This window comes from Bos javanicus, chromosome 19 (assembly GCF_032452875.1).
Source record: "Bos javanicus breed banteng chromosome 19, ARS-OSU_banteng_1.0, whole genome shotgun sequence".
Taxonomy (NCBI): Eukaryota; Metazoa; Chordata; class Mammalia; order Artiodactyla; family Bovidae; genus Bos; species Bos javanicus.
In genome coordinates, this window is record NC_083886.1 from 28,996,707 (window position 1) to 29,010,027 (window position 13,321).

The 13,321-nt window shown below is 49.4% G+C and overlaps 4 protein-coding genes across 4 annotated transcripts in view; 2 read left to right on the plus strand and 2 right to left on the minus strand.

Moving 5' to 3' along the window:
- Positions 1–301: 301 nt before the first annotated feature.
- TMEM88 (transmembrane protein 88) lies at positions 302–1,346 on the plus strand. The gene is made up of 2 exons (XM_061389705.1): positions 302–585; positions 694–1,346. Exons 1-2 carry the CDS (start codon positions 376–378, stop codon positions 961–963), a joined length of 480 nt encoding a protein of 159 aa, XP_061245689.1. The 5' UTR covers positions 302–375; the 3' UTR covers positions 964–1,346.
- A 608-nt stretch (positions 1,347–1,954) lies between these two features.
- Positions 1,955–2,742, minus strand: NAA38 (N-alpha-acetyltransferase 38, NatC auxiliary subunit). Its single transcript, XM_061389710.1, has 3 exons — positions 2,658–2,742; positions 2,289–2,475; positions 1,955–2,118 (listed from the first exon to the last, which is right to left on the minus strand). Exons 1-3 carry the CDS (start codon positions 2,736–2,738, stop codon positions 2,006–2,008), a joined length of 381 nt encoding a protein of 126 aa, XP_061245694.1. The 5' UTR covers positions 2,739–2,742; the 3' UTR covers positions 1,955–2,005.
- RNF227 (ring finger protein 227) overlaps positions 1,955–13,321 on the minus strand; it is a 52,029-nt gene continuing 40,662 nt past the window's right edge. Inside the window, exon 5 of the transcript XR_009731125.1 lies at positions 1,955–2,118. The gene's annotated coding sequence lies outside the window, so the exon portion shown is untranslated. The remainder of the gene's footprint in view (positions 2,119–13,321) is intronic.
- Positions 3,379–7,396, plus strand: LOC133231404 (cytochrome b5 domain-containing protein 1). The gene is made up of 4 exons (XM_061389695.1): positions 3,379–3,538; positions 3,631–3,707; positions 3,826–4,044; positions 4,594–7,396. The coding sequence occupies exons 1-4, from the start codon at positions 3,379–3,381 to the stop codon at positions 4,822–4,824; spliced, it is 687 nt and encodes a 228-aa protein (XP_061245679.1). The 3' UTR covers positions 4,825–7,396.

Genomic DNA, 13,321 nt, shown 5'->3' on the forward strand with positions numbered 1-13,321 from the left:
GCAGAGGGGTCTTCCCAACCCTACCCTTATTTTCGGTGATTTTTGTGTGAGAATATTAATATTAAAAATAAAATCAGAAAAAAAAAATCCTGTTTCGGTAACGTGCTAGTGGTAGCAAGGAGAGCCCTGGGAGGAGGGCAGTGAGACCTTGATTGATGGGGAGGGACTGCGCAGACCCCGGCTAGGGGAGCCCCTCCCCGGAGGCGCCTGTGGAATGTCCAGAGCTCCGGTCTCTCCTTGGTATGGGGGGGTGCCTAATCCTGGAGTCGCATTCCAGGATAAGGGGGGGTGGGGTGGGGAGAGGCTGGGCCGGGGGAGGGGCAGGAAAGAGGGCTATAAGGGCCGCGGCCCAGGCGGGAGGGAGCCAGGCGGGCCATGGCGGATGTCCCCGGGGCGCAGCGACCGGTTCCCGGCGGCGGCCCAGAGCCCCGGGACCCCCTGGACTGCTGGGCCTGTGCTGTGCTGGTCACGGCCCAGAATCTCCTGGTGGCCGCCTTCAACCTTCTCCTGCTGGCGCTGGTGCTGGGGACCATCCTGCTGCCCGCTGTCACCATGCTAGGCTTTGGCTTTCTCTGCCACTCCCAGGTAAGCATGAGCCCGCGTTGTCGGGGAAGGGTGGCGGTGGGGTCTGTGGGCCGCAACGTCGCCGGGCCCGGGCTGTTTGGCTTGGGCCTCACGCTGCTTCTCCTACAGTTCCTTCGCTCCCAGGCACCCCCTTGCACCGCGCACCTGCGGGACCCGGGCTTCACAGCCCTGCTGGTCACCGGATTCCTGCTCCTCGTGCCGCTGCTCGTGCTTGCCCTGGCCAGCTACCGCCGCCTCTGCCTGCGCCTCCGCCTGGCCGATTGCCTCGTGCCTTACAGCCGAGCCCTCTACCGGCGCCGGCGCAACCCGCAGCCGCGGCCAGCCCGGTCCTCACCAGGGCCCCAGGTTGCTCCAACCTCAGGAAAGGTCTGGGTCTGAGGACCCTCGAGTCAAGAACAACCCTGAGGACTGCCCTCCCTCCCGGTCGGCCCAAGGACTTGAAGCTTACCCTGCCCTCACTCGTGCCTAAACCGTGTCCAGCATCCCCTTAAGCAACTGAACATCTGTGGACCCAATTCTGGTGAAAATCCGCCACACCCTGAAAACCCACTTTCGTCTCACTACCCATATCTGAATCCTGAACATCTGGGCTGGACCCTGCATCCCCGCAGCCCCCTGTGAATAGACCTCACTGGTGCGCTGGTGCTCTCCTTTTCCGGTGCTGCTCCTAGTATTTACGGACTGGGGGGCGGGGGGAGGGGTGGCGAGGTTGGAGGGGAAGGAGTCATCCATCACACATCAATAAAGAATTATGAACTGAACGCAGTCCTGGGATCCTGTGAACAGAGGGACGGCACAAAGACTATCATTCCTGAAACGTGCCCAGGAGCAGGAAACAGCAAACGGGTGGGGGGCGGGGGTAGCTTTAGTTCGCAGGCCCAAGCATCCTTGAGTCTCCTGGCCTTCCCTTATCGCATTAGCCCGCTCTTCCTGGCCAGACCCCAGAGCTCTGTCCCTGACCCCAAAGGCACCTTCTCACCAATGGAGTGAAGGGGGCCCGGCCTCTGTCGCCTGCCCTGCTCCCCTTGGGGACCCAAGTCTTTTCTCTGACCCCAGCTTAAGAGGAACTCGGTGTTGCCAGGCCGGAGAGGGAAACAATGGGCCTTCCGGAGCAGGATGACACCCGCCTCCTGCCACAATTCTGGAGCAGCTGCGTGGGAGGGAAGACAGAGGGGCCCATCCTAGGGCCTGTGGATCTGAGGTTCAGCCTGTTGCCCATCCTGACCTCGAATGTGAGAGAACCTTTGGCAGTTCTGGACATCCAGGTTGTGGAAGGAGGGCTGAGTGCTCCCGACCTCATATAAGCTTGCTCTAGGAATGGGATGTGCAATCCCTGCCCCAGCATCCCAGCTACACACACACACACAGGTTACGGTCAGTTACAGGTTTAATGAGGACTGAAAGGCATGTTCGACAGGGCTCAGAGATAGGGAGGCCCCGCCAGGCTCTCTCTTTGCACCTCAATAGAAACGATGTGGTGTCCAGGTACCATGGCCAGACCCAAGACACGGGGTTCCCCGGCAGAGAAGGAATCTGGAAAGAAGAGAGAGCATTAGGGAGGCAGGACAGGGTCGGCCACGCCCCCTCTGAGCCACAACTTCTAGCCCCAGAAAATAGGGTGTGCAGCCAGGCACTTTAGGGGAAATGCCTCGCGTGAGGCTCCGCCGCATTCCCCGGTGGGTGTGCATTCCCTGAGCACTAACCCGACGGCTTGAGGAACTCCTGCGCCGAGCCCAGGATAACGTTGCAGTCACGGTCGGTGCAGAGGAAGCAACCGACCAGGGTCCGTCCATCTGTCATGCGAATGCGCATAGTCTTGTTGAGCAGCGCCTCCAGCTGCTGCCTAGCGCGCGCAGCCGGCGAGTCCTCCTCGCGCTCCCCGTCAGAGTCCTGTGCAGGGCGGGACATGCGCTCAGACCGCGCCGCCCAGCTGCAGCCTGTCTGCGGAACCACAGTTCCCGACAGCCTACAGGGCGCTCACACGAAGCCCAGAGGCTGCCGGGCCTGCAGTTCCCCTTCCGTTCCCCCATCTTGCTCCCCGACAGCCCCTCAATCCCAGAACCCGAGCTAACCCCGGCGCTGGAGCTGCTTTGACGCCGGCTGCAACAGCCATTTTCCTCTCGTAGCAGCATCGTTGGTCCAGCTCCGGCCATTTGTTCCCAGGCCTCCTCCAAGTCGTCAACTTCCTAAGAACCTTTGAGTCCGGTGGTCTGAGATATCGCGAGCGCTCCCGACCTATTTTTTTTTCGCGAGATCACCTCTCCAGTTCTTCGTCCCTTCGGCAACTGCAGAGATCTCGCGAGCTTCTCCTACACCAATGCTGCGGCTCAAGGAGGCCAATTACGCCAGACGTATTAAGATATCGCGAGAATTTTTCAACTATCTAGCTTCTTACCGGTCTCACTGGAATTTAGCGACAATTTCATAATTACACTCCTCCCCTTCGTTTTTTTTCCCCTCTGCCTCGCGAGATAGTCTGTCCTAAAGAGTCCCTGTAGCCCAGACCACTGAATAAATCAAAACGGAGTGTGTTCTCTTTCCTCGGACATCCTGAGGACACAACTACTTGAACGCCGGGATCGGACTACGTTTCCCATGAGTACCCGCAGCCCACGCCCCTCTTTGCTTGTACAGCGTTTAATCTCAGAGGACGGTGGCCGGAAAGGAATAATGGTTTCCATGTCAGCGGATAAACGCACTCGCCTTAGCTACCGGACGAGGGAGGATGCAGTAGTGCGTGCGCGCTGAAAAGCAAGGAAGCAACTAAAGTCAGTGAGCAATAGAGCAAGAGCTATGCCAAGCCGGGGCCTAGTGGCCGGGCCAAACTTTGAGTATTTTCAACGTCGCTATTTCACGCCGGCCGAGGTGGCCCAACATAACCAGCCGGAAGACCTCTGGGTGTCTTACCTGGGAAACGTGTACAACCTAACCCCGTTGGCACAGGAGTACAAGGGTAAGGGCCACACTTTGGGCCAGCGTCGGGGGTGTGCTCGGGGGTGTTTGGTTCTTGGATGGCTAGCACTGACGGCGGCTGCTCCTTCCCAGGAGACTTGCTGTTGAAACCCATCGTGGAAGTGGCGGGCCAGGATATCAGCCACTGGTTTGATCCGAAAACCAGAGACGTGAGTTCTTCTGGAAACGGGCTGAAGGGAGGAGGCGCTGGAGGGTTGAAGAGGAAAAATAGAGGCCAACCAGAGCCCGAGATAGTGACTGCTCCCACCCTCCTCCTCTGCTTTAAAGATCCGCAAGCACATAGATCCGCTGACCGGTTCCCTGAGATACCGCACCCCCCGGGGCCGCTTTCTGCACGTGCCGCCTCAGCTACCCCGTTCGGACTGGGCCAATGATTTCGGGACGCCTTGGTGGCAAGGGTCGCGTTATGAGGTGGGGCGGCTGTCCTCCAAGACCCGGAATATCCGCATCATTAACACGCTCACGTCGCAAGAGCACACACTGGAGGTGAGAACTGGTGCCTGGGGGCAGGATAAAGGGAACTAAGAACCCCAGCAAAACTCCAAACAGCTCTGCAGGCCAGCAGCTCTCCACAGTCAATGGAAGCTGTGTTTTCTTCCCTTTTAGGGGTAACCGAGGAAAGGTTACCTGGGTCCTGGGGGCTGGGAATTTGAGCGCAGGGCGACAGTTTGTACATCTTAGTGGTGGTGGTCCCCAGAAGCTCTTTCTTGCTGAGTTTTTGTACAGCAGTTCCAAGTGCACTCTTAATAGTCTACTTTATTGTGGGGATGAGGTCAGGGCAGTGACGTTTGGGCCATCTGTTTATTAGAAGTGGCTGCCACAAAGGCAGATAGGACTCGGGGGCCATTCATTGCATGCTGGATGGAGCTTCAAGTTTATTTCTGGGACCCTGGAGTGCCTTAAGCTGCTGTATCTGCCAAGGGAAACACTCTAACCCCGGCTCTGTCGCCTTTTGGGCTTCTGGCCTTTCTCTGTGTGTGTGTGTGTGTGTGTTCCACCCAGAATTCTGGGGTGGGGTGCTTTCGTGTTCTCCAGGTGGGGGCCCTGGAATCGATGTGGGAAATACTACACCGCTATCTCCCCTATAATGCACATGCTGCCAGCTACACGTGGAAATATGATGGCAAGAATCTGAACATGGATTATACTCTGGAGGAGAATGGGATCCAGGATCAGCAGGAAGAATTTGATTATCTCAATATGGACAGTACACTTTACACACCTGCAGTACTGCTGTACTTCAATGATGACCTCACAGAACTATAGGATGGGAGGTGTATGCTCCTGTAGACTCAAGACAGATTTGGAATTTAGCGCTTTCTGTGCCCTGGAGGAAAAGAGGTGGGGATGGGGAGGGGCCATGCCTGGACCTAGACCTTCTTTCCACTCTGGGAGCTGGCATGAGGTTCCCATGCCCTACTGAAGTGTAAAGATCCTGTTCCTCAGGTTCATTAGCATTTACTCTGAGAAAGCTAGGGAGAATGCTAGAAGTGGATTCATTTTTAGGAATGATACAAGAAAATAAAGTATCTTAGATCAGGGAGATGTAGAAGAAATAAAGTATCTTAGCTCAGGCAGAACTTTTCCATAGTAAGAGAAAGAGAAGTTCTACACAGGGATGAGGGATGGAAGAACTTTTCTGGCAATGATGGAAATGGCATGGCTGCAGAAAGATGGAATTTACAAAGACAGGAAGAGGAGATGTCTGCCACTGGCCACACGAAACTGGTTAGTCTTTCTTCTGAATAGTATTTGCAGCTGAAACCGAAGAGGAAGAGGGGAAGTGAATGGTCACCAGGTAATTCAGGCCAAATATTATGCTATATATGCTCATTTAATATAACTACCCATAAGACAGATATCATTCCCACTGTTCTACAGATAAATCTTCTGAAGCTTAGCAAGAAGCTTAATTGCACAGAAGGTACACTAGTTCGCAACCAGAATGTAAATGCAGGTCTTCCCAATTCCAAAGTCCATTTTCTTTTCAATATGAAGAGAATATGTCAGTGTCCCAGCTTACTGCATAATGGGAACCTATAGGCCTATTGTGTAGTCAGCCATGGTGTGGTTTTTTTGTTTGTTGGAGTTATTACCTCTGGAAGGGAGTTAGCAGAGTTCTCCTGTGGCAGAGAGGACACAGGGAAGGCTAAGTGTCAGCTAAATAACAGCTGTTGAGGCTACTTCATGGTTAAACCCACAGCAAACCTTTCCTGACTCTTCTGAGGCACAGAGGTGGGTATACACTGACTCCAGGAAAACGAGAATGGGAAAGGGCCACTGGATAGGCCACTTTGGATGTGGTACAAAAAGGAAGCATCAGCATGTATATATTCATGATGGGTCTGTGCCTCTGACAGGAAGGTGAGGAAGATGGGGTTGGCCTTGCCAGATGGTGACTCTGCAAGAAGGGGCTTGACAGGGGTGATGCAAAGAGAGAAGCTAAGTCAACTAAGCTAAGTTCTCAAAAGAGAACCATGGAGGGCAGGGGCCAGATTTAGTCCGCTGTGACCTAAGCAGGGAAGGGGAAATAAGAATAACAGGTGAATTTCTTGACAGTTTCAGGCAAAAAAGGAAGCAGGGAGATGTTAGTGCATCTTCCTGGAAGATGGCCCCCTAGGAGACAGTGGGTGGGCTACACAGGAGCATGCTGAGGGGCTGATTAAGAACAGCACGGATAGAGGTGGGGACATCTGTGTCCACCTTTGGCTTCAGCAGTGTCTGAATTCACTGTGAGACAGCTTCCATTCAGTCCCATGTAATGACAGAATCCATGAATTATCTGAATCATTTTGATGTTTCATCAGCTCTGCAGCTGTTTCATGTATATCTTGTTTGCTCAGTTCTATTTGAGAACCAAAACTATGCTGTTGCTCTAGCCTTGGCCTTAGGGCCTGTGCCTACGGGATCTGCCCAAACTTGCCCCTCTGCCCAAATTTCCTACTTCAGTACCTTTTGCCAGACACACATCTCTGTCCTCACACACAGTCACTCTCCAAGCAGATTATATCACCTAAATATCTCTGGGATCCATCTGCTTTTCTCAAAGCTGTCATTACTTCTGGTCTGGAATGCTTCCTAACCAGTCCTCCCATATCCACTTCTGTCCTCCCTGGTGGCTCAGTGGTAAAGAATCCACCTGCCAATGCAGGAGATGCAGATCGATTCCTGGATTAGGAAGATCCTCTGAAGAAGAAAACAGCATCCCACTCCAGTATTCTTGCCTGGAGAATCCCATGGACAGAGGAGCCTGACAGGCTGCAGTCCATGGGGTTGCAAAGAGTCGGACACGACTTAGTGACTAAACAACAGCCTCCACACAGAGCAGAGTGAGCTCTGGAAAACAAACCTAAACATCTAACTTTCCTCCTGCAGATATCTCAGGGGCTTCCAGTTACTTCTGGAATAAAATCCTAAATCCAAAGACCTTGCATAAATCAGCCTCTACCTGGCATCATCCCATCTTCATTCCCTACCTCCCAGTCACACTGGCTGGCTTTCTGTTTACTAAACGCCTTTCTGCCTCAGAGCCAGCACACAAGCTGTTCTCCCTGCTTGTGACACTCTTCCATTTCCCACCTTGCTAAAAGTGTTTCTTCCTCACAGCGACCTTGTCTGATTTCTCCATGTAGGTCAAGACTTTCTGTTAAATCTTCTCTTAGCACCAGGCCTATTTCAGAGTGCTTATTACAATAGTAATGTTAACATTATGGATGTAATTGGCTGGCTGGCTGCTAGATTGTAAGCTCACAAGAGCAGATAGCATGTCCATCTTGTTCACTACTGTATTCCCAGTGTTGGGCACACAGTTGCTGCGCAATAAATTTTGATGAATGAACTCAAATGTTAAGTGAATTCCTCTGCCTGTAATAACTAGTGGATGGATGCTGTGTCCTGCGGGGCAAGACGCAACCAAGAAATAGGATGTCTGGGTCCTGAACTATAATCTCTATCCACTGGTTTCTTTCCTTGCTCGCCATAGATCCAAGACCAAAAGTTACTCCATAGAAGTTCTTCGCCTCACAGAGATTTTTGGGGGCAATTGACCTGTCTTTTCTCTATATGGCCACCAGGTGGCTGTAGTCACCTATAGAGTGAAGGGAGAGGGGCCTGGATGAGGAAAAACACTTCCAACTTCTGAACAGGTTAGAATTAAAGGTGGCCCATGGAAATGCATAGGTGGAAGGAAAGGATCAGAAAAAAAGAGAAAACAACATGGCCGCTATTCTGTTAGCATTAGGTTTGTTCCTGTTTTTAATTTTTTTCATAAGCACATGCCAGAAAAGGAGTGTAGTTTGAGAAATAAAACTCATGGGATAGGCCATGAAGGGGGTCTGATTACAGGAGTGGGTGTGTACAGGCACAGTGAGGCACAGAACTATGAAAGGGATAAAGATCACAAATTTCTCAGATAATAGAATATGTTCATTTATTCTTAGTGGGTTTTGTTTTGTTTGTATACACCTTTCTACTGGGCACTACCTTGGTTCTCTAGATATCCAAGACTGGATATTTGCATGAAGAGTATGTAAATAATGCCTGTTCCTAAAACCTAGATTCTAAATAGAACATGAATGTAGGCTTCAGGTCCTTCTGTGAGGGTCTCTTGTTTTGGAGGGAGGTGGGGTGGGGGTGGTATATTGAAAGAACAGTTTCCTATCCTAAGTAGATCACTGCAGCTTCAAAGAATTCACCTGGCGAATATTTCCCACAAGCCTCAGTCACTAGATGCACATATCCTTTGCAGGAAGTTTGCTCACTTAATGGGCTACAACATGCACACATGAAAAAGATAAATGAATGGTAAAGGACAAAATTACGGCAAATCACAATTAGCCTGGGCCTGCAGAAATGATTTCTAAATATTGTGTGTATGTGTTTATGTCTGCATGTGCAGAGATGGAGATGTGTATTATTTTGGAGAAAAGTGTTGTAATTTCCATCGGAGTCTCAAAATGGCCCAGCCCCTGACCCTGAAATAGTACACACATAAGCACAATCATAAAGACCCCAAAAGTAAAATATCAAAGGTGACAATACGATGTGGTCCCAGGATTCCTGTCACCTGCCTCAATGCTCTACTTCAACCTGATACAAGAGTCTTTGAAACAAGATAGTAACAGGCCACGCTGAGTGGCATCACCTTCCTGCATGACAAACATAGGCCACTGTTCCAGTCACCTGCTGTTGCTTAAAACTATGCCCAAACTTAAGTGGCTTCAAACAACCACCATCATTTATTTTGCTGAGTCTGTAACTTGGGCAGGGTTCAGTGGGGACAGCTCATTTTCACTCCATAAGGTGTCAACTGGGTAGATGACTGGAAGCTGGATAATTCACTTTGAAAATCGCTTACTTGCAAACAGCTGTAAAGTTGATGCTATCTATGGGCTCTTCTCCATGAGGGCCCCTTCTCAGCTTGGGTGGGCTTCCTCAAGGCATGGTAGCTCGGTTCCAAGAGCAAGTCTCCCAAGAGAACCAGGAGGAAGCTCAAGCAGTTTTTATAACCTCACTTCAAATTCAAGGGGAAGGAACTAGGCCTCACTTCTCAGTGGGAAGAGTCAAAGTCACACTGTAATAAAAACATGTTGGATGTGAGTTATTATTGTGACCATTTTTGGAAAATACAGTTGACCACAGATGCCCTGGAGGCAAAAGGAGGGACATCCAGTCAGTCTTGGGTAGCAGTGGGGTGTTGAGTCTTTCTGAAAACCAAAGTTGGAATCCTGGTTCCAACATCCACTTCAATTCATTAACCCAATACTGAGCATCTGCTGATATATCAGGCACAATACTGGACTCTGTAAATACACTAAATAGTAAGATGTAACTTCTGCCCTCAAGGAGCTTACAGGATAGTGGGAGATTCATAGAAGTTTGTGAACCCCTTAACCGGTCATCTTGCTTCCACTTGTACAAAGCAGCCAAGGGAAGTATTTTGTTTATTTTTTACTGGCATATAACTGATGCTTTTGAACTGAGGTGTTGGAGAAGACTCTTGGAGAGTCCTTTGGACTGCAAGGAGATCCAACCAGTCCATCCTAAAGGAGATCAGTTCTAAATATTCATTGGAAGGACTGATGTTGAAGCTGAAACTCCAATACTTTGGCCACCTGATGTGAAGAGCTGACTCATTTGAAAAGACCCTGATGCTCGGAAAGATTGAAGGCGGGAGGAGAAGGGGACAACAGAGATGAGATGGTTGGATGGCATCACCGACTCAATGGGCATGAGTTGGAGTAAACTCCGGGAGTTGGTGATGGACAGGGAGGCCTTGCATGCTGCAGTCCATGGGGTCACAAAGAGTCAGACACGACTGAGAGACTGAACTGAACTGAACAAAATGTGTGTCAGTTTCAGGTGTACAGCCAAGTGGATCAGTTACACATATACATGTATCCACTCTACATTCTTTTCCCATATAGGTCATTACAGAATATTGAGTAGAGTTCCCTGTGCTACACAGCAGGTCCTTAGGGGGAAGCTTTTAAAGTTCCCCTGTTTAAAGTCTTCAAAGGCCTTTACTATTGTCTTCAAGGCCCTGCATGATCTGGCTCTTCCAGACTCTTCTTTTTAAAATTTTACATCTATGTTATTGAAGTTGATTTACAACATTGTGTTAATTTCTACTACATAGCAAGTGGTTCAGTTATATACACACGGAGATCCTATGGACTGTAGCCCCCCAGGTTCCTCTGTCCATGGGATTCTCTAGGCAAGAATACTGGAGTGGGTTGCCATACTCTCCTCCAGGAGATCTTCCTGAGGGACTGAACCCACATCTCTTATGTCTCCTGCATTGGCAAGCAGGTTCTTTACCACTAGTGTCACTTGGGAAGCCCCATATACCTATCTATATATATATGTGTGTGTGTGTATTCTTTTTCATTTTTTCCATTATGGCTTATTACAGGGCACTGCACATAGTTCCCTGCACTATACAGTAGGACCCTGTTCTCTGTCCACCCCATATATAATAGTCTGCATCTGCTCATCTGAAACACCCACTCCCTCCCTCCCCTGCCCCACCTCCCCCAGGGTCCTCTTTTATCAGTTTCTGACACTCCAAGCTCCTTTCTGCCAGGGCCTTCTACCATGCTGTTTCTCTACATGAACACCACCCTCCACTCATCACTTGGCCCTCTGTATGAACACCACCCTCCACTCATCACTTGGCCCTCTGTATGAACACCACCCTCCACTCATCACTTGGCCACCAGCTGCCCTTAAAGTCTTTGCTTAAATGTCACTTTTTCAGAGAAGTCTTCCCTGGTCCCTTCAATTATGTCAACTCTTTGATCACACCCACTCAGGATGCCATGAAACATCATAATTACAATAAAAATACCTAGGGTAATTTGTTCTTTAATGTCCATATTCCTCCCTTTTTAGAGTATAAGCCCCAGGGGAACAGAGACATGATCAATATCCAGCACCCAGCGCCATGCTCAACCCAGAGCAGTTATCCAACATTCATAAAGTGAACACATACAATGTTACAAATACTACAAAAGGGCTAAGTATGAAATGCTTTAGGAGTATCTAATCCCAGTCTGGGGAGATCACGAAAGGCTTTTTGGAGAGGCATCATCTCCAGGTGAGACTGGAAGGACAAGGAGGAAGTAGCCAAGTGAAGAGGTGAGAGGGTGGGAGGAAGAATAGACAGCAGAGAGTACATCGTTTAGAGGTGAGGTTGTGTGGAGAGCTCAGAGGCAGAAGGAAGTGCAGAACGGTAAACCAAGAGGAGACTGACAAGAGACGGGAGGCCTGAAGAGGGTGGGCAAGAGGCATTGAGGCCGGAACAGGTCCTGTGAGACTTTGTAAACCAGGTTTTTTGTTTTTGTTTTTCTTAATTGAGATATGGTTCACATACTATAAAATTCACCCTTTCAAGCATACAAGTTGGAGTTAAGGGTTTTATAAGGATACTGTCATGATCAGAATTGCATTTTTGAAAAGGTGACTTGACTACAATGTCAAGAGAGAATGGATGGGAGGGGAGAAAAAGAACAAAGTGGAGACAGGGAGACGATGCCGTTACGGCAGTCCAGGGAAGACAGGGAAGGTGGCTGGCGTGAAGTTTGTGGCCGTGGAGGTCAGAGAAGATGAACTCAAGAGAGAATTGCACAACCCAGTATTTTATTGGGAAGGGTCTGAGGCAGGGGGAGGAGTCAAGGATGACACCCAAGTTTCTGGCCTGGGTGACCAAGAGGATCATGAGTCCACTGACAGAGGAGGGAAATGATTGGAAGGAGGGTTTCACGGGCAAGGAAGATGGTGTGTTTTTAGTTAGCTGTCTGAAGTAACTCTGGAGCATGGAAAAAACAGATATCCAGATCTTACCAGGTATGTGGTATGAGATCCTGAATAGAGTTAAATTATCAGCAGTAACTATTACCAAAGTCAAAGATGAAATCACTTCAAGAATAAAGTGTGATCTACATGGAAGGCCTGGGAGGAACAGTATCTAAGGCGGAGGATGAGAAGAAACTCAGAAGGATGAACCGAAGTGGTTAAGAGAGACCCTGGAAAATGGTGCTGGTGAAGCCAAAGACAGTATTTGAGAGGAAAGAACAGTCAACAGTGTGAAACGTCACACAGTCAAGTAAGGAGAACTTGAGCATCCACAGATTTAGCGACAGCAAAACAGTGGTGCCTTAGAGAAGATGGTAGATGGATGAGGCATGAATGAGGTCTTCACAGAATTCCAGCTGCAGAGGAAGGAGCTTTCTGGCTTCTTAACTACACACAGAATATCCTTCATTTAGGTTCCATTTCTTCAATCACAAAACATGAACCGAAGCAGTAGAGATGCACTAAGGACAACAGGCATAAACCAGGTTATGGTCCCTTAAAAAGAAGTTACCTTATACTGTTGTTGAGAAGATTGAATATGATAAGGTATGGGGAAACGCCTAGCAGTATAAAAGGTCCTTGGGACAGACACTCAAGATTTTTTGTTTTCTTTCCCTTTCCTTATGCGATCCATTCCTTATTTACTAATGAATGCTTTCCTTGGGATTTCCTGAGATTCGACATTATTTAGCATCCAGGTAACTTCTGTCATGATTGGAAAATTAGTAGACTATGTCTGTGACTAACTGGTTTCCAACCTAACAACAGTGTTTGTGCCTCCATTAGGAGAACTGCTGCTGCTAAGTCGCTTCAGTCGTGTCCGACTCTGTGCGACCCCAGAGACGGCAGCCCACCAGGCTTCCCCATCCCTGGGATTCTCCAGGCAAGAACACTGGAGTGGGTTGCCATTTCCTTCTCCAACGCATGAAAGTGAAAGTGAAGTCGCTCAGTCATGTCTGACTTCTAGTGACCCCATGGACTGCAGCCTACCAGGCTCCTCCGTCCATGGGATTTTCCAGGCAAGAGTACTGGAGTGGGGTGCCATTGCCTTCTCCGAGGAGAACTGAGCATAGTAAAATGTGGTTTGTTTCACATGACACCAGAACTGAGCTTATTTAAATAAAGCAGAGGAAAAGTGAGGAAATGGAGCCAACTGTTGGGAACAGGAATACTTAAAGTCACCCCTTGGCTCCTTCAGTTTAAGGTGCTGTGTATAACCCAGGTCGTGAAACCACACACCTTACAAGCATCTTAAGTGGATCTCTCTGAAGTGAGAAATGGCTAATAGTACACGCGACTGTTTACAACACTACCTACCTATTACCAAGTGCCTTACAGCCAGTGCCTTATGTAAGTTAGCTCACTGATCTTCGCTGCAGCCCGGTGAAGCAAGCACTTATATCCCTGC

Excerpts from the sequence above, each read along its gene's own strand:
- TMEM88 (XM_061389705.1), top strand. The coding sequence starts at position 376 with ATGGCGGATGTCCCCGGGGCGCAGCGACCGGTTCCCGGCGGCGGCCCA. Across the intron at positions 586-693 it reads GCTTTCTCTGCCACTCCCAG|TTCCTTCGCTCCCAGGCACC; the intron begins GTAAGCATGAGC and ends CTTCTCCTACAG.
- NAA38 (XM_061389710.1), bottom strand. The coding sequence starts at position 2,738 with ATGGCCGGAGCTGGACCAACGATGCTGCTACGAGAGGAAAATGGCTGT. Across the intron at positions 2,476-2,657 it reads AAAGCAGCTCCAGCGCCGGG|GACTCTGACGGGGAGCGCGA; the intron begins GTTAGCTCGGGT and ends CGCCCTGCACAG. Across the intron at positions 2,119-2,288 it reads GGAGTTCCTCAAGCCGTCGG|ATTCCTTCTCTGCCGGGGAA; the intron begins GTTAGTGCTCAG and ends TCTTCTTTCCAG.
- LOC133231404 (XM_061389695.1), top strand. The coding sequence starts at position 3,379 with ATGCCAAGCCGGGGCCTAGTGGCCGGGCCAAACTTTGAGTATTTTCAA. Across the intron at positions 3,708-3,825 it reads TTGATCCGAAAACCAGAGAC|ATCCGCAAGCACATAGATCC; the intron begins GTGAGTTCTTCT and ends TCTGCTTTAAAG. Across the intron at positions 4,045-4,593 it reads CGCAAGAGCACACACTGGAG|GTGGGGGCCCTGGAATCGAT; the intron begins GTGAGAACTGGT and ends CGTGTTCTCCAG.